General features: G+C 35.7%; 2 protein-coding genes across 2 annotated transcripts in view; one reads left to right on the forward strand and one right to left on the reverse strand.

Moving 5' to 3' along the window:
- LOC125663732 (uncharacterized) overlaps positions 1-21,006 on the forward strand; it is a 102,305-nt gene that overhangs the window by 19,087 nt on the left and 62,212 nt on the right. The window lies entirely within an intron of this gene.
- On the reverse strand, positions 1,113-19,182 carry LOC125663728 (uncharacterized). The gene is made up of 5 exons (XM_048896060.2): positions 19,044-19,182; positions 18,030-18,165; positions 17,869-17,942; positions 15,761-15,905; positions 1,113-1,629 (listed from the first exon to the last, which is right to left on the reverse strand). The coding sequence occupies exons 1-5, from the start codon at positions 19,065-19,067 to the stop codon at positions 1,220-1,222; spliced, it is 789 nt and encodes a 262-aa protein (XP_048752017.1). The 5' UTR covers positions 19,068-19,182; the 3' UTR covers positions 1,113-1,219.

Raw genomic sequence — 21,006 nt, forward strand, 5'->3', positions numbered from 1 at the left:
TCTGTTGATTTGGGTTTTTACTGATGAAAGGTGAAGATAACGTACAGTGATCAATCTCATAACTATTATAAGAAATACAAAAAAGAGAGTTGGGCAAGCACGGACCCCCTGGACACACCAGAGGTGGGATCAGATGCATAGGAGGAGTAAGCATCCCCTGTCGACCGGTCATACATATTTTGATCAGGTAAACGGAGTTATGATGTGCTAATATATGTAGCTTCATGAATACCGACGAAGCCTTGCAGTTCTTACCGTCCTGTATTTTTAAAAATTAGATTTGTTTATTCATATTCACTTTCCACTTTGATGTCTGTCGGAAAAATCAGTCGTTTTATCAAGAAACATGTATACTATTTATATCTACAAACGTATTCACATAAACCTTATTTCCCTGTCAAGTTCTCGTGCAATGAAAGTGTTTGACAGTATTAAACATTACATGTCAAAGGTTAAAAACACCTTCTCTATTCAAAATTTGATCAACAAATGTGCATGTACACTGTTGCATGATTTGTAAAATCAAAGAAATATAATGGAAGAAAGAGTTTTTCTCATATCCACCAAAAATATCTTTTAGAGAGCGCAGATAAATTCACTATATCCAGATATACATTTCCGCCCAAAGCCCGGAGTTGAACCCACGACTTTCGGAATCAGACCTTGCAGCGCATAATCAGCGCTAGACCGTTTGCTAACTAAGAAATTTAAGTTTAAAAGAATTTTTGCGTTTGATAATGGTGAACTTTCTTGCCACGGTGACAAACAGTCAAAAGAAATGAAAGGATGAAATACACTGAGCCATGTGACGAATATATATATATAGATAGATAGATAGATAGATAGATAGATAGATAGATAGATAGATAGATAGATAGATAGATAGATAGATAGATAGATAGATATAGATAGATAGATAGATATATATGTGTGTAAGCACAGAGAAATTCACTATAGGGTTACCCACTTCCATCCCTGCCCGGGGTTGAACGGGGTCTGCGGAACTACATTTCCTAACAGGTGTGACCATTTAGGCCAGTCAAAAACTTGCTTTTGATGACGATGGAATTCTCGCCACGCTACACAGTAATTCAGAATGGAAATGGGATACAGTCATTTGACGTAAATTTAATAGGATCATACAATATACACATTGCATTTGAAATATTTTATAAAGCACAAACATTGCGATGAACTAGATACATGTATATCTTTGCTGCTAGGGCTGTATGTTCGGACCATTAAATAATGCTTTGGATGCTTCTATCACCTCTTTCATCGTTCGCTCGGTGTGGCTTTTAATCGTTTTCAGGTTACTGTTCATTTTTCTTAGTTTATGTATGTTTTCATTACACACTTGCATTGCTTCTGGGCCCTCCGTTCCAACCAAATCGGCCTTCGTTACTTCTTTACGCATGCCGCCTTCGTCGTCAAGAAGAATCTTGGCGGAATTTTCAACTTCTGGTGTTCTTTCTAAAATCTTCTGAATGTTTTTGTTAAAAGAATTAAACAACTGTAAACAGTCGAGCACTCGTTGTGGATTGGCCGAGCTATTCCGCATGACATCCTGGTTTTCGTACACAATGATGACACTGTACTTGCGGCGCTCGACTTTTAAATTGCAACTTCCTGAAAAGATATTGAAAGATGAGATACCTCCATTGTATAAAACTAAAATCGACAACTCCTGTATTCTACAGAGAATTTACAAAAGTATAATCTATGTAAAGTCACAGAATGAAGTTAATCATATGCAGGATATCCCATGATTTGTTGATGGGTTGGGTTTTTTTGTGAAACGGGAGTTGAAAGTTGACGGGTTATGAAAAAAAAAAATTCTGCAATGTTTGCGACCATCTTCTCAAGTTTAACAAACCAAAGAAAGACATATTATTTATGGATAACTGATAGGGTGATGCTCTGTTTGACACAATTAAACACATAACACGGTTTGAGGAATTAGAATGGTCATTTATTAACTAATAAATGACAAAGTATTACACCAAAAAATCATATAAAACAGTTAAAAATATAACAAACTAAGAACACAATACTGCAATTCATGCTAAGGAATTGTGACTAATAAAACATTACAAAAATGCCACAATCCTAAAAACTACAATATAAAAAATCATAAATACAATATTATGACTAGAAAAAACCTCAAGTTATAAGAGCAGATACTTTGGCAAATTGTATATACAAAAAGTGTCAAAGATGGGGTTATTTTTCTGTATTTTTTTGAATATGAATACTTTCATGTAAGTACATTATAGGTGTTATTGGCCTGTGTGTTATCAATACAAAATTTCTGAAAAGTCACTTGACCTTGACTTATCTCCATATTTGGAAATAATTTCCATATGTGAACGATGATAAAGGGAAATAGTCCAAGATTGATTGATTGTATCTTGTTTAACGTTCCTCTCGAGAACTTTTCACTCCTATGGGGACGTCACCAAGACAGGTGAAGGACTTCGAATTTTAGGCCTTTGCTCGGCGCTTACGCCCATTGAGCAGGGAGGCCTGAGGGTTCTTTAGCGTGCCACACCCACTGTGACACCCGTTTTTAAGGTAATCTCCAAGAACCCGTGACATTCACACCTGATGCCGAGCGTTTGGCGATGGAACTGTCACTACCTGTTTTAACGACTTAGGTCTGTCGCGGCAGGGATTCGAATCCCGGCCTTCCGCATACGGGGCGAACGTTCTAACCTCTAGGCCACCGCGGCGGTAAATAGTCCAAGATGAACGAACTCTAAACTCTTAAAATATTAAAACCATCGTATAATATAGGTAAGCGTTATTTATTTTCGAGGGAAAAAAAATTAACAATGCCTCGAAATTGGTCCCGTAGTTCGTGGAATATGAATGTATATATATTCACACGGACAGATGGCACTAAAAAAAACCGGATATATAAACAAATATGTGTCTTCAAAGTTGCAAATGACAAGCGATGGATTTTAACAGAAATTAAGCAGAATACACACAGTGAATGTAAATATTCTCAGTAACTGGTAACTGTCAATGGTCCATTTTTAATGCTTAGATATTCTAAACTGACACAACAGGAAATACTCTCTTCTCTCATCTCCCCCCCCCCCCCCCCCCCCCTCTCTCTCTGTGTTTTGTCGCAGTGTGTACCTATATGGACTCTGTCTCTCCAGCATACGAAACCGAGCAACTATCCCACTCATCATTAGTTTGAACAGTGGGTAGAATATTGTCATTCAGTTACACCTCTATGTCAAAAATAAAAGTCACCTCAGTCAGCAGTGCGTCGATAGCACTAAACATAATACTGTGTAACCAGATTATTTTATCATCTGTAAAAACGAACACCGTAACACTGCAAATCTTTTAATACTATTTCAATGATAATGACGGATTTGTCTTTCTACTACACGTGCAAAGGGAACACGTTTTAGGTATTCTTCCACGCTGAACTTAATGTAATTCCTAAGCGTTTAAATATTTCTTCATGTAACTGACAGCTGGTTAGATATGGGCTTAGACCCAGCAGCCCACCGTGTTTACAAGTCCACAACCGACTCAGATACTTCACTGCGCTAAGCAATAAATGAGAAATTCGAAAGACGTAGACAGTTTCGATGAAGATAACATTCTTATACCGGTTAGTATATGATGTGATTGAAGTGAAATTTAAAAAAAAATTTCTCTTGTTGGTGTCGATACTGCATGATACCAGGCTTGAGGAAATTTTGAGAAAAGTACAGGTGGTTTATAATCTCCGAAGTTCACCAGAGAAGTACTTTTTAGCATTCCAGTATAAACAAAATACATTCTTTACATGTTTTGTTAATGTATCATATATAAGCTTCGATATAAAATTATGAAGGTTTGTTTTACATAGTTGTGATACTTATTTTCATTAGTTTATATATATATATATATATATATATATATATATATATATATATATATATATATAATACATTGTAACCTTGATGTATGAAGAGGGCTAAAATAAGCTACATGTATATCTGCTGCCCGATCCCATTCACTTATTCGTGAATAAAATTAAAAAGTTAACAGTGGGTGCTTACTCCTAGGTACATAACCTCTGATGTTTCCAGGAGCCCGTGTTATCCTACTCCCAGTTTCGTATTCTTTATGATTTTTATTTGTCATCACCAATTTTTCATTTTACACCAGTAATTTGACGCTTGCGTCAATACGTGTTCTTGTCTATTGATGCGTTACATTTTTGCGGTTCCGCTTCATCGTCTAATCGTTTTGGGGTACGCCTATTTTGGTTCCTCCGTCAAATAATTTGCCTCGACAGAGACAGAGTTATAAAATCGATTAAAAACCTTTTCGTCCCTCGTTTAACGCAGTTGCCAACGGCTTTTGCTGTTCTTAAAGCATCCTCTGTTTTCTTAGATAATTATGGATAATTATTCAGAAGCAAAAATATAAAATATGAATGTTATAAGCCAGGGTATGTAATACGTAGTCCATCACTGCCAGGTGTCCACTAATAAAGTTGTATGGTCCAAATTTCGACAATTGTTTTACACCTTTTGAAACGCTGTTAAATCATCGCACGTACGTATTTATGAAGCTGTAAGACATGTCATACATTGTTTCACCTGTTTTAAATTGTTATTATGCGGTGATGTCAATTTGGCTCTGCAAACTAATATAAATATTTTTTTCAGTTGTTCATAAATTTAGAGAAGAAACTTGTTGATTCGTTTAATTTTGCCTGTTAATTATTACCTTGCATGACATATTGTAATATTTTAGGAGAGGGACTTGTAAGTTGTTAGAACTTGTTCCCAATCATCAATAAAATATGTTCAAAACAAAACCTGTTTTAACCAGAATTGATTGATTTTAAATCGGTATTTACAAACAACCCTCACTCGGCCATTTCAAGCGACAGTCACGTGTTCAGTTCAGACTTTCAAATCATCGGCGGCTTTGTGTAAAGCTGTGTATTTTGTTACAAAAGTACCGTGTCATAAGTTTAAAAGAAATAAAAATATCAAATACCTCATAGTAATTCGTTGTTTTACGAACTTTCAGCCTTAAAGCTGTATGACCCGATGTTCATGTATTATTTTTGTACATAATTATTCTAAAGCAGATTAATTACTTTATAAAGTTATTAACTTTCCCTTAATTACATGCTTGAAAACATCTGCATGTAAAAGAAAACAGCGAGAATATTATTTAGAAAGTAAATATGTGTGGTACAGTGGGATCCCAACAAGATGTATTAACTCATACGCAACTGTCTAGTTTTAAGGCTGAAAGAGCGTAAAACAACGAATTAATAAGAGGTATTTGATATTTTTATTTCTATTAAACTTGTGGCACGGTACTGTTGTAACAAAATACACAGCTTTACACAGATAAGACCACCGATGATCTGAAAGTTTGAACTGGTCACGTGACTGTCACTTCAACTGGCAGTCTGACGCGGTTATTTGTAAACATCGATTTAAAATCAAATAATTTGGGTTAAAACAGGTGAAATAATGTATGATATGTCATACAGCCTCATATCTACATACGTGCGATGATTTAATAATAATAATATTGTCATTCGGACCATACAGCTTTAAAGTAAGTCAGTTGCAATTGAGTTGTATACATTATGTTGGGATTCCCCTGACGCGCGTGGGACGCGTAACAGACAACGTATAAATGTTTCCCCACTATATTTACTTTTTAAATAATCTCCTCACTATTTTCTCTTACATGCTAATGTTTTCAAGCATGTAATTAAGGGAAATTTAATAAATCTATAAACTAATTAATCTGCTTTAAAGCAATTATGTACAAAAATAATACAGGAACATCGAATCATACAGCATTAAGAACGGAGCTGTCGTGATGTTCATCTTTTACAGTCGAAGCATTTGACGTCACAATGCAATGCGCAGATGCTAACTCGGTGTGAATTGAAAAGATTTAAGCTTATCACCCCGCAAGGGTGGGGAAATTTTCAGACGGACTCCCTTGAAAACAATGGATTAAAATTCCAATTTCTAAGTTGATTTTCAATCCACTTTTTATTTTATTAATGAACGTATTCAAAACGAAAGTATGAGGTCTATAAGAGATTAAAACCAAGATGAAAATAATTATTAGTTAAATTTTTATATAATCCATCAAGCTGATCACAGAACAATGAGCGACTAATAGGCCCGCGAAAATCGCAGTTCCTGCTTCAATCAACATGTAGCTTCCATTTCTAGCGCAAAATATTTATGCATGACCCAACTTTTTAAAATTCAATTCAACCACACATGTGATTCGTATACACTTAATGCATACTTGTACAATTAACATTTCGAGAAAATAGTGTATCTGTAATTGGAACTCGATTTACGAAAAAGCTGTCTCCATTTCTCGTTCATATTTACACATACCGGTACTATAAAGTTAGTTACAATTACTAAGTACTAGAAGCGCTTTCATCGATATGAGTAAGACTATATTAAATTATATGAGTGTATTGTATATATATAATAAATATTAAATTTTAAAAAATCCACAAAATTTAGTTTTCATTCAGTTCGTACTGAAATATGTTCCCACTCGTGCGCGGCGATAAGCTTAGATCTTTTCTCCGTCCGCCCACTGCATGGTGACGTCAAATGTGTAGACTGCAACAGATGAACATCATGAATGCTGTATATTTCATTTCTTGCCTTTTTATGTTCGCTGTTATATATCGCCCAAAACGTTTTGATAAACCTTAAAATTTTTAAAAACAGGGTCAATGATATAGGGCTTCGTGTTTGACAAATGGGTTTTAAATGATGCACCATGAAAGGATATTTGAAATTTTATTTCAAGAAACTAGTGTACGTTTTCTTTCAGAGGGATACATTTAAGTTGTACCAAATACATGGAACCCAGTATAGCTGGGCATGTTTTAAGTACGTCCTGAACACAGGTTGATGAATTGATTGATTGATTGATTGTTTTACGTCCAGTCGACAATTTTTCACTTATATTGAAAGTCACCAGTTTTAAGTGAAGTACCACAAAGTTAGACCCATGTTTAGCTTCAGGGCCGTAGCAGTCAGAATTCTTTATCGTGCCAATGCCTACCGCCACACGGGACCTCCGTTTTTCAGATCATATCCGAAAGACCTGTGATTCTCACTTCTAAATGCCGAGTGTTTGGTGAAGGAGCAATCACTACCTATTTTAACGCCTTAGGTTTGACGCGGCCATGGCATGAGTGGGGCTCGAACTCACGACCTCCCGGTTACGATGCGAACGCTCTACCACTGAACAAGTGAATATAATAAATCTCATAAATACTATAAAGAATACAAAATTAAGAGTTTGGCAAAGACAGACCTTTGGACATACCAGGGGAGTTATCAGTCACACTCGCCGTGAACCCTACATCTTTATCAGGTAAAAGGAGTAATCCGTAGTCAAACCAATAAGTAAAGAGCGACCTAACACTAAGTATGAAACACGTCAGACAGCATTTGATCCAGTGGGCTAAGCAATGAACACCTAAGGTAGACGGACATTGATCCTGAAGCGTCCAGACATCTGCAGAACCGTTATACACATCACCTCGACATAATTCGATAGACTCAATGAGCCTTTGTATCGCTGAAATTATAATATTACTAGTTAGTGGTTGAAGTCTTATCATATTTTCGTGCATGTTGAAGTTACCATCTACTCATTTTGCAAACATAACCAAATGTTCCTTGTATATCATGTCCATGGCTTATTGGTTTCGATAGCCTCTCCGATACCTCCAAGCACCGATCTCAGTCTGTCCAATGACATAATTAACTTTAACATTTTCTGGGGGGGGGGGGAAATAGCAACTGTTTTCAATCCCAGAACTAAGTGTCGGAATATCTAATGATTGTTTAAGGTTAATGTCCTTTTCACTGTGTCCTCAGATCGCTAGCCCACTTCGCCACCAATATTCTAAAAAGGACAGTTGACACTTATCTCTATTGTTTATGCTCATCTACAGCCTTCACACAATTTCTTAAGACGTTTCGTGTTATTTAAAGCGTCTGAGGGCCTTTTAGATATCTAAAAACCGTATTTGACAAATTCAATTTTCCTATTCTTGAATAGAACTATTATACCACTTCACTTCATCTCTACAGATTAAGCAAAACGGTTTGTTATACACCTTCATTTTTTCCTATATAAAACTAAACGATTTAGAACTAACATTTTAACTGTTAAACCAATTCTCACACTCGTGGTCTATTGACCGGTCAACAGTTTACGAACTGTTGACCGGGCAATAGTCTGCCTTATTTCCATTGGCTACGCAACTCACGTGATTCTCGGTCTGCTGCTTTTTTACGTAATGGCGAGGTTCAGCGATTTAACTGATGATGAAATACAGAATTTATTAGATGAAACGCTGAGCAGGAATATGAAAAATGTAATGATTGATTATTAATTCGAATATTGGGCATGATTTCTTTTAAACTAGTTGATAAACGTTCGCAATTACACTGTCTTGTTAAAAGTTCGAAAATCGAGAAACCATGTGCATCTCGAAAAAAAACAACCTTTAAAAAATGAAGGTGTATAACAAAACAGTTATAGACTGTGTCCTCGGACAACAGCTGTTTTGTTTGACCCTCGAACGAATCTGTTGCCCTCAGCCTACGGCCTCGGGCAACAGATCCGTCCCCGGGTCAAACAAAACAGCTGTTGTACTCGAACCCAGTCAATAACTGTATATTATTTCTGTTCAACCGTGGGAAATCATCAAACTACTCCCCCGTACTGAAATTTTATAGTCACGTATCTTTCTGAAGTTCTGTTCGAAATGCTTGTTTGTTACAAAAAATGTAAGGCTTTATTATGGGACTGAAGGGGGACATTCCCACTGCAGTGCCGGTGAACATAATAATATACTCTGTTTTTTACTTGCATTTTCTTTTCTTTGTTTGATTGACGCCCCTTCGAGAATTTTTCACTCATAGAGATGTCACTAGAGCTCAGAAGTAACAAATTTTGACCTATGCATGGCGCTCAGGTAATATCTGCCGTGACCTCGGTTTTTGAAGGTGACCTCGTTTTTAAAGGTCTCAGCTGAAACACTCGCAACTCTTACTTCTAAATTAATGCCCAGCGTTTGACGAAGGAGCGTAAAACTTTTCACATCTGAAATTTGATGCGGTCAAGGTATACGAGTGAGGTTGGAAACCACGACATTCCGATCACAAAGTTAGTTTTAACCGCTGAACCATCCTGGGCAAGCGCGGGAAATCACAGTTAAATGATATTGCATAGAGGAAGGACTTTTTAATGCGTGTTTGAATTGTTGCGCACATGAATTGAATGAACTATATTTTTAATTCAAATGAATTTAAGAACATATTTTTAATAATTGCGTGCATTACTTATGCTATATCTACATAAATGATCTCTCTCTGTATTAAAAATTAGATAATGATTTTATGAATGCAATTGTACCAAGTTTGATTGAAAATGGCCCAGTGGTTCCAGAGAAAATGGTGAAAAAATGGCCCAGTGGTTCTGGAGAAAATGGTGAAAATGTTAATGACGACCATAACAATGATCAGAAAAGTTTATCCTTTGCCTTTGCTATCATCCAAATCGTGAAAATATTGTTAATGAGAGAGAATTATATCAAGGGAAATGTCCTCACACCTCTGGTCTCCACTCATCTAAACCTTTCACATTCTGTGGGTCACTTTATGGGGACATACCTGCACTGACAGAATTTTTGTTCTCATTCAGTCCTCACAATCCAGGTCAGATGGTAAAAATTATCCTCACTTTATGTTTTACTATGATAAGACTTAAGCAATAAAGAATATATTATATATCATTAGAACTCTCTGTCCGCCTGTGAGAGAAAGGGAGAGAGATATGTTCCACTTGTTCAGTTCACAAAAAGACCATACATCATGTGTTATGCAATGAGAAACAACAAATTTTGATATGTTTAGCATATTTTCTATCATTATTTCCTTTTATATAAAGAAAACTGTTTATGTGTAATCAGCTGCATAATTTGGATTGCGCATGCAATATACCCACACAAGATTTATCTTTACATCTTGCTCTCCTCTGGTATCTCCTCGACTGAAGACAAATGATCATATGATTCTCATTCCCTAGCAAATTGCCAAGTACATACAGTGTAATCAACAACATGACGAAAGATTCTCGCTTCAGAGAAATCATATACAACAACGACACCCTAATTTGAGGACAAGAGGCCCACAGACCTGAGTATTAATTAAAAGTATCCCTAGCCCCAAGGGCTACGAAATCTAGAAGAAGAAAAATCCTGTTCGGGATATCAAACCTAAATTCTAATATCCAGCAACAGTACAAAACAAGATGTGTTTGGGCGTTGTCCTCAGGAAATATGATTTTTCTTGGATGAATACATCTTCATATTTCCTTCACTATCATGCAATACATGTATAATATATGTATATACATAGGTGGATCCAGAAATTTGTGAAAGGCTGATCAAGCACTTGATCTTTTCGGTACTTTTCACGACCCCCCACCCCCCCACCCCTACACCATTTACACACTTCGCATATGTACAAAACACCATAGGGGAGATGTTGAGATAGTTTTATACATGAAAATATTTAGTTTATTGACTACTTGTTTTTAAAGATCTAGTCATTCTAATCGTCATACGCAGATCTGATTTCGCATTGAAAAAAGAAGAAAAAGCTGATTAAAAGGTTATTTTAAGAGGGGTAAATGGTGCAAAATCCTGCATTCTGAGCAGGTCCTGGCACTTCTTTTTCACTTGCAAATTGTCTACTTAACTTAAACAAAACTTTTATGTTACATATACTTTTTGAGAATTCTTAAGTGATAATTGTATCTGACAAAAATTCAATGTGTCATCTTGTTTATCCGAGAATGAAATGATATACTGGTGTTGATAAATTTTAGTGATGTAAGTATCCACCTTTACGACTTCCAAATGAAGCAACAATTTATACCGCCGAAGCAAAGGCTATTCAGCTTGCGTTTGAATACTTACAAACTTCTAATGACTATTCTCAGACTTCCTATCATGTCTTCAGTCAATAAACAACATGAATATTGATCATCCATATATTTTAGACATCTTACATCGGTACTATCTTTTAACTAAACAAGGTAAAATAGTTGAGTTTTGCTGGATCCCAAGTCACATTGGTATCCATGACAACACCAAAGCGGCCAAAAATGCACTTCAAGGTGATATTGAACACTTCAAAATTCCATACACTGAGTTTAAATATTTCATATAACTATATGTAAATTCTCCTTGGCAAATCTATTGAGATTTCTGTGACACAAGTAAACTTTATTCTATTCAAAACAAAGTAAACAAATCGTGTAACATCGTAAAGAAACGCCAAGACGAAGTGATTATTTCAAGAATACGCATCGGACTTTCAAAATTGACCCATTCTTACCTACTAAACAGAGAACCTCAATCTGAATGCATATCTTGTGACTGTCCATTAACTATACATCACATTCTTTTAGAATGTAGTGATTTTACGCCCATACGAAATAGACTTTTTAATAGTGTGCAAATCAATGAAAGAACTTTTTTACAAATATCGACAATCATTATATTATAAAATATTTACAATAATGCGACTTTTACAGAAAAATTTGAAAACTTTTATAATACAACTGTTTATATACACGAATTGTTTTTTTTTTGTTGTTTTTTTTAACCTGTTTATATATTTTTAACTTTTATGTCCGTCGGATGGGACGTTAAATGGTGTCCCGTGTCAAGGATCACAACACCCTTAGCACGCAAAAGATCGTTTCCCTGATGTTTGAAAAAGAGTAGGCTCAGGGAAACTCAAACACTCACAACCAAACATAATTCAATTAGTTAACCGCCGTAGAATGGATGAAATATCCCCAAAACGGCGTAAAACCGTAATCAATTAATCATATAATTTTGACTCAAAGATTCGTTAAAATTGAATAACTCTTAAACTTTTTGGTCCGCAAAAGATTGGGGAGTTTTGACCTCCTGGATCCGCCCTTGATATATTAGATATATGTAACATTAACAGGATATGATTAATTTTGATCCGTCCTAGAGTCAAAACCCCGGGGCTGCGAAATTCACTTTTTGTGCATCCTTTTCTGCTTTTCCTAAATATGCATTTAGGTTATATCATATCAGCAAAGTTTTGGTAGTTGTATTCCTGCTCGACATTATTATGTACAATGTATTTACAAAAATGTAGTTTTTCTTACAGATGTGCGCTTTTAAAGAAGTTTATTTTCTTAAATCAATGCATTTTTGGCAGTTTTTGCCCCATCCTAAGACCTCGGAAGTTCTGGAGTCCGGAAATTACTCATTTATGTCAACCTTGTCATGAAGATTCTTCTTTCCAAATTGAAAAGAATTGTAAGGGTAGTTATCAAGAAGAAGTTAAAAATGTTCAATTGTTAACACATTCAATCACTGGCTAATTTGGCCATACCACGATAACATAACCCCTACCCATGGGATCATGAAATTTACAATTTTGGTAAAGGACTAGCACCTGCTTTTTCTATATATCCATTTTTAGTTTCAATTTAGTATCAATAGCACTAAAGAAGATGTGATTTAAATGTTTTGAAGTTAAACACTATATACCAAGTTTGACCCCACCCTCGAGTCAGAACAGCTACCCTGATGAACATGAAATCTACAAATTTGGTAGAAGCCTTCCTGCTCTACATCACTACATGCTTTTAGTTTTTCTTACAATTATGAGCTTATAGAGAGGAAGAGTTATGAAAATTGGTCAATTATTGGCAGTTTTTGTCCCGCTCGTAAGGCCTCAGTTCTGCAGGAGTCCTGAAATTAATAATTTATGCCCCCTTGTCACAAAGATGTTTCTACTAAATTTGAAATTGGAATGGTAGGTATCAAGAAGTTAAAAATGTTCAATTGTTAATTCACGATGGACGCTGACCAATTGCAAAAGGTCACCTGAGTTAAGGGAATTAATCTAGGCTACACAGTTCTGTCTTTGCCTGTTGCACCCTATCAGTTACAGCAACACTAGATGTGGAAAGGTCAGACAATATATAGCATGATATATCTTCTATATAAAAGAGATATAATCATCGTCACATAACGTATATATAGAGATATATACTAGACCAAACAAGAGAGAGAGAAACGATGCACACCTTTAAATATCTGTATTTAAATCAATATGTAAAATATTAAGACAAACGTTTTGATTTTTGAAAAACGTATAGAACATAGTTACAACACTGCAATACATTATATAACGATACAATGATTACGAACAAGAGCTCCATAGGCCACATCGCTCACCTGAGTCACCTTGGCCCATATTTTAAAGATTTCCCCTAATATATATTTGCATATAAAACTTCCATCCCTATATTGTGGCCCCAACCTACATCCGGGAGACCATGATACTAACAAACTTGAATCTGCACCATGTCAGGGAGCTTTCATGTAAATTTGTACTTTTCTAGCCCAGTGGTTCATGAGAAGGTTTTAAAAGATGTTCCCTATTTATTCCCATTTGAATCTTTGATCCCTTATTGTGGCCCCAAACTATCCCCGGGATCCATGATTTGAACAAACTCGAATCTGCACTATGTCAGGAACCTTTCATGTAAATCTCAGCTCTTCTGGCCCAGTGGTTCTTGAGAAGATTTTCTCTATTTATTCCCACGTAAAACTTTGATCCCCTATTGTGGCCCCAATCTACTCCCGGGCCATGATTTGAACAAAATTGAATCTGCACTATGTCAGAAAGCTTTCATGTAAATTTCAGCTCCTCTGGCTCAGTGGTTCTTGAGAAGATTTTTTAAATGGCCCACTCTATTTTTGTAATTATCTCCCCTTTGAAGGAGGCGCGTCCCTTCATTTGAACAAACTTAAAAGCCCTTCACCCAAGGATGCTTTTTGCCAAGTTTGGTTGGAAATGACCCAATGGTTCTGGAGAATAAGTAAAAAATGTGACAAATTTATAGACAGACAGACAACGGACAACAGGCGATCAGAAAAGCTCACTTGAGCTTTCAGCTCAGGTGAGTTAAAAACCGAGCGCCATTGAATACAAAAAATTGAGCATCTGATTGCGAATACATCATCCTCTTGCGGCTATCACAGCTCTTAGTCCGCGCCTCATGGAGGAAATTAATGCTCGAATTATCGTCAGTGGTATGTCATTCCACTCCTTTTGCAAACCAGCACGCAACTGTTCTGTCTTTTCGGGATTTGGACAGCTGCGTCCTCGTCTGTTAGAGTATTATCATTGTTAAGGGCATTCCACGAATGCTCAATAGGGTGCAGTTCTGGAGATCAGGGGAGGACATCGATCATGTCAATGCTTACTTATCGAGTGTGTTGGAACGTGTGGCGATTTTTCCATATCTTGCAATTAATGCTTGTACTAGAAGAGACAAGATCTCATCAGCGTAACGAACACCTGTCAGGTTACTATCGATTATCTTAAGCTCAGTTTGTCCATATTATGCAATTCTCGCTCAGAATCAGATCATACGCTCCTTCCGTCAAACCGATAGCTTTCTTGCACGCTAACTTTCATTTCGCCGTCGATATATTCTCATCCTACCATTTCTACAGCAAAAGACAAATCGTGATTCGTCATTAGATAAAACGTTTCGCCACTGAATACGGTTTCAAAATAAGCGAGCGTTGTCTCAGCGTAATCATGCCGTCCGATGACGTTGTGTTAGCATACATGTAGATCAAACCACTGGACGTCGAGACCGTAAGCCTGCCTTTTTGAGCCGATTTCGTATTTCGTACTGTTTGGGCTGATAAGTTTGCAGCAACTGTAGCTTGCAGAATTCGGTTACATGAGATGTGTAGGTCTTGACGTTGCATAGGTTTGTTTTTTGGGGGTTGTTGTTGTTGTTGTTGTTGTTGTTGTAGTATATCATTTGGTGTCTGTAACCCTTACACAACTCACATTGATTCATCAATCTAGCAATGATTTTCGATGATACACCAAAACTGTCTGCAACTTCACCTTGGCGCCAATCTTGACTAAGACGATCAGGCATTACTTAGCAACATTTTTTTTAGTAGGTTACAATTATGTTTTCGTTTACACATGTGAACCTTTCATTTATTGACCACAGTTAAATCTAAAACCCTAGGTTATACAATTTGTAAAAAAAAAAAATTAATTTGTCCTGTGTGAAATTCAAAACGAAATGTAAAAATGGACGTCATATGTATAAGGTTAAGCTTACATCTATATATCACTAATGATTTGTTATAGCTTTCAAAATGAAATATGAACACAAAAAACAAGGTTTACTTTTCCGTCAGAAAAACTAATAATTTCTATATATCGTTTCTTCTTCTTTTTATTATATATAGTATATATGAGCAATGATTCACTGCACGTTAGCACACGTGAACACAGTGTGAAATGGTAACATGATGGACTTACCACGAAACTAAATATCACAAATAAGCCATACACATTGAATTGGCATTGCATAACTGTTGCGAAATATGAGATTTCTACACAAAACATTGAAACTTTACTACATGTATGAATCAGCAACAAAAACGCAGTCATACAATATCATACGGAATATGGAATGACGCTTACTAAGGCCATTTATGGCGATGACGGGTCAAATTTCATTTGAAAACTTTCATAATCTTTGGACTATCTGACGTCACTTTACGTTGCCTTACGTCTATTTTTCATATTCTTTAGCAAATTACACGTACCACATTCCACTGCTAGAAGCTCCATGCACTTGGACAGGACCGGGACACCATCAGTCTCTGCTGCGAAATGGGACTTGAAGTTGTTGAGACTTTCTTTCATATTTTGGAATTGTCGGAATAGTTCATCAAAAACTTTTCCCTGATCCTATAATAAAGCGTTAACAACTACAAGATTGCTAATTGCACCCCCACCAACTTTTAACACTAAGAATACTGGATGGAAAAAATTGCATTGCGATTGTTTTACACTCTATTCAATGATTTTATTCTCATATAGAGACTATTATTTCTGTCCTTTGGGAAAGCAAAGCTAATACACACGGGAAAATTCGATAAGATAAGATAAAAGGTAAACCAAATTTCTTTTACACATTGCTTGACATTTCTATCAAACTTCTACTACTAAACATTAGGATGTTAAATGGGCCCATGGTGGTTAGCTAGTTCAAAATACTATTCTGTTACTTTATAATTAGTCAATTGCGATTTCTTCCAATTTCTAGCGTTCTTGGGGGGTGGGGGGAAGGGGTTGCCCCGCCATGAAAATGGACTTGGCATATATTGTGTTTTCCATGTCTGTCTGTCCTTCCGTCACATTTTGCGTTAGCTCAGTTTCAAAGAAACTATTCAAGATATTTTTATCAAACCTTTTATACTGATACATATTGGTGACATCTATTCAAATGTATCAATATTTTTTGACCTTGGCATTGCCTTTGACCTTTCCCTCACTTTCCCCTATTTGGTGTTCAGCTCAGTTTCAAAGCAACTATTGACAATATCTTTATGAAACATTTTACACTGATACATAGTGGTAGCTATTCAACTGTGGCATTATTTTCTAACTTGACCTTTCCTGTGGCCTTGACCTCACTATTCCATATTTGGTGGTTAGCTCAGTTTCAAAGCAATTAATTAATTTGTTTTGCCATACTCTGAATATGGCCGAGTGTTTGTCATATCCGTTTGTGATATCTGTGTGTATAAAGCTTTTCTTGCCGTGATTTTGTTCTAATGAAGACAAAAGCCAGTACGAATTGGAGTGATATTTTACTACACCGTTGATTCCACTGAAAATACGGTCCACTGTAATTCAAAATCCCATCCCCCATTTGAGTGTTAAATAATACAACCTATCATTGGGTCAAATGCTGTCTGACTTGTTTCATACCGATTGTTAGGCCGTTCTTGGAACACTGATTTTGACTACGAATAACTCCGTTTACCTGATCAAGATATAGGGCTCACGGCGGGTGTGACCGGTCGACAGAGGATACTTAGTCCTCCTAGGCACCTGATCCCACCTCTGGTATACCCAGGGGTCCGTGTTTGCCCAATTCTCTATTTTGTATTGCTTATAGGAGTTATGAGATTGATCACTGTTTGTTATCTTCACCTTTCATGTTAAACTGTGAGCAAGAAAGGGTAAAGTGGCTCCATGACCACCACTGTTGATAACTGAAGAAAATTTATCAAATATCTTCTAATTTGTTTGAATGATGGCAAAATCCATCCTTACTATTGTAACTTACATCGCAATTCAGTTGATTAACATAAGATTTGAGGATTTGTTATGGTAAGGATCTAAGGATGTAAATTGTGGTAGCGAGCTTCGGACAGTAAAACCTTTACTCAGCCCCAATTTATACAGGTAAGAATGTGAAACAGTACTTGTGCGATTTATAAAATATCAAATAGTTTATGGTACAAAACTTAGATAAGGTTTTATATATTGAATATGGTTATTAGCAGCTCTCTCAATTTATACAAGTTGGGTACGTCAAACAAGGAATTCTCGGGTACAAAATAAAGCCACCAAGTGTACGTGCCAGAATTTTTATTTTGAAAAAATGGACGACCGTGAAACCTCTCACTAAGCATACATGTAGCTGATATATAGATGCCGGAACAGATGTCATAAACCCTACTTTCTAGAGGTGCAAACTCTCTCACTTTGCCCTCAAACAAATTACCACTCTTTGGACAATAACAGTTTGGCTGTGATGTAAGAATGAAGACTTCCATTCTGAGAAGTCTTTGTATGACTAATGACAATTTCTGTAAATTTGTCGTCACGTGTTCTAGTGTTTAGCCATTGTTATACAGACCTGGAAGGTTTTGTTTAGCGAAGGAATCCCGATGTTCTTCATACCCGCTGTTGCCAACAGATCGATGGAAGTCACTTCAAGAAAAACATTATTGTATCATAATATCATTACCACATTAAGTACCATATACAGAGCTGGGTATATTGTTCTACAGTACTAACAAAAATCCTTGTTTGGTGGCGGATCCTGTTTGTATTTCCTGGCGGATGGATTTGTCGGTGATGAGTCATTGGTATACTGAGATCCGCTTCCTCTGGTATCCTTCATTAGCGGAGTCTTTGGGTTAGTTTCCTCATTCTAAAAATATAGAAATATATTGATTTTGTTTTATACAATATAAACGTTGTATAGAAAGTAGATGCTCTATTCCCCAACCATGACTAAATCCAACCGACTATGACCTTGAACTATAACCTTAATATCTATCAGTCATTGTTACAAAATGTACTTAGTATACAGTTCAAATCGCAGGCCCTCCAAACGTCTGCATTGGTACCCTTACTAAGTAAATAGAAGAAGTTTTATAACTCTTACTACAGGGCACCCGTTTTCAGCTGCCAAAAGACTATTAAATAAAGGCATTTAATAACAATACATTCTGTGGCTTTCGACTTTAATATAACTTTATGTCTAAATTGCCGTCAAATTTTGTCATACTTTTAAGAAGGGTACGTAGATGTTCCGATGTCCTGTGCTTCGAATGGCAAGGCCAAGGTTAGCTAGAATGTCAGACAAATAGATAAGCTAAAAATAATATGCCTCTACTCCATACATCAGTTACAACCAACGTGATCCGTGCATATAAGCATAGAGCGAAGTGTGTTCAAATATTATGTTAGGACTTCGATCTTTTCTTATTGAGAAATTAAAACAGCTCGTGGACAACCTCTCACTGCTTAAGTAGACAATAGGCATATATACGGACAATGGGCTTTCAATTATGAATTGATGCATTAGCTTTTTGTCTTGGATATCACATGAAAAATACACCAGCAAATTCATATAAACAAGATACAAGTGTAAAGATCGATTGGCATTCGCACTTTTTCTTCAAATTATCAACGCCTTGTAGTGTGTGACATGATATGGTACATCTGATTTACTATATCATACTCGTAAACAGGTAAAGGAGTGCGAAACAATATGATACCGAAAGCTGTCGGATATATACATACCTCGCTTGAAAAGCAGCATCCCATCGTTAACTGTTCATTTATATGTACAAAACATGCGAACCGCACACCCCGACAAGGAAAGTTGTCATATGACGGGGGTCTCACACAACCTATTTTTAGAGCGGTGTTCAATGTCAACAAACATGCTATTTATGGAAGTACATTTCAGACACCAGCCATTTAAATCGTTACATAGGTGAAATTAAATAATATGTGTTTAGCGTTTTATTAGTACAAACTCGTGTTTATATATATATATATATAACACTAAAAATGACGAACAACAGTGATTTGTCAAATTTTCAGGACAACCTGTCCCTTCCTCAGGACGATAGAATATTTACATAAAGAAGAAAACTAAATAGAAAAGGAAACAAAAACTACAACTAAACTACAAAAGCTGATAACAAACAAAACGTCTACATATTAAAATATTAAGTGTAATATGTGGCAATATAAAAGTCTGTTCCCATCGAGCGTCAAGACAGATCTGAACTGACTAGTCCTACGCTGGATCAAGTCAAAAACAAAGAACGAGTTAACTAATCAGTATCCTTAAGAAATATAATGCATGACCCAAATGATATTCCAAAACTTTTCTCAGCTTAAGTATTGTTTTCAATGTACCATGCTGCATACAACATATGATTCCAAATGTAAATAATAAAGAAGAAAAAATCTAAAGTAGAAAGCACATTGTAGGAGAAGAAATTGTAAGCGTCTTTCCTATTATATGGAAGATAATGCGCAATGTGTATGCAGAAAGAAAAACAAATCATTTGATTTGTCAATAACTGCAAAGTAGCTTGCTAAGTTTGTTTCAAAATTTAGCATCATAATTTGGTATGAAGAGCTACAAGGGAAAGTAAACTAGTTTCACGTTGTCTCTCTCCTGTTACAGAACTGTTTGTGACAGGAGGGACAGGATTTTGTAACAGGAAGGATGCAAAGAAATTTTCTTCTACCTTAGAGAAGTAAATATTGTTTTCATCTATTGAATGCAGACTTCTTAGAATCTCCATCAAAAGCCAATTGTTGTTTGGAAATCTTACCATTTTTCGGTTTGAAAATCATTCAAGAATAAAGCATAGCTGAATTTGTAGCAAGGACAGACGTTTGAAACAGAAAGGAATGTACATTAAAATTGTTTCTGTATCTTAGAGTAAATATTGATTTGAATGATTGAATGCATGTTTATTGAAATCCTCATTAATATTTTGTAGTTTGTTAATAAAGGCTTTCTCCTGTACGTGTATGTAAATTTACTTAAATAAGTCAAAGGACATTTTGATATTTTGTAAAAAATATTTTGTACTTTGTTAATAAACTCTCTCCTGTAACATATACTTCAGTAGATCAAACCATGTTTTGATGTTTTTGTACTTTGGTAATAAGCACTCCAAAAGTTCTTATTCTGACATATTTTAAAAATGTAATTTTAATTTGCAAAAGTTTACTCAGTCAAGCTGTTCATCCTGTAACAAGAAAGAAAGTCTTTAATTTCTTCAATTTTCTTTATAATGTGAAAATACTAATGGTGCAGCATTATAAAAAAATGAAAAGTGTGGGTTCTTATGTTTGAATCAAAATAATTTTTTAAAAGGGTGAATTTTCCTTTCGTAGTACCAAAAATGCCTTTACTGTTACAATTTTCTTCCCCATTGTTACAAACTGTTACAAACTTTGAGCATCTGTCTTGTAATTCTAATTAAAGTAATTATGTATTTAATTATTTATTTCTTCCATGATACATCTTTAATAGATATAGACAACAAAATTGATAAATAAACTACATGTATAAATGTATGAGAAGTCCCTGATTTGTCTGTCCTGTTACAATGACTGTCTTGTTATAAACATTAAGTCTTTCCTGTTACATGTAACCTAATCAGAAAAAATTTCTTTTATATTATGTTATTTCGTACACGAACGTCTTTTTGCAATATTTCAAAGTTGTTACCAC

The sequence above is a fragment of the Ostrea edulis genome, chromosome 1, assembly GCF_947568905.1.
Source record: "Ostrea edulis chromosome 1, xbOstEdul1.1, whole genome shotgun sequence".
Lineage (NCBI taxonomy): Eukaryota > Metazoa > Mollusca > Bivalvia > Ostreida > Ostreidae > Ostrea > Ostrea edulis.

Bases quoted from the DNA above. Each gene is read 5' to 3' on its own strand.
- LOC125663728 (XM_048896060.2), bottom strand. From the start codon at position 19,067: ATGGGATGCTGCTTTTCAAGCGAG. The intron at 17,943-18,029 runs GTTAGTACTGTA...TTTTTCTTGAAG, and splicing joins GCCACCAAACAAGGATTTTT to TGACTTCCATCGATCTGTTG. The intron at 1,630-15,760 runs GTACGTGTAATT...ATATCTTTTCAG, and splicing joins GCTTCTAGCAGTGGAATGTG to GAAGTTGCAATTTAAAAGTC.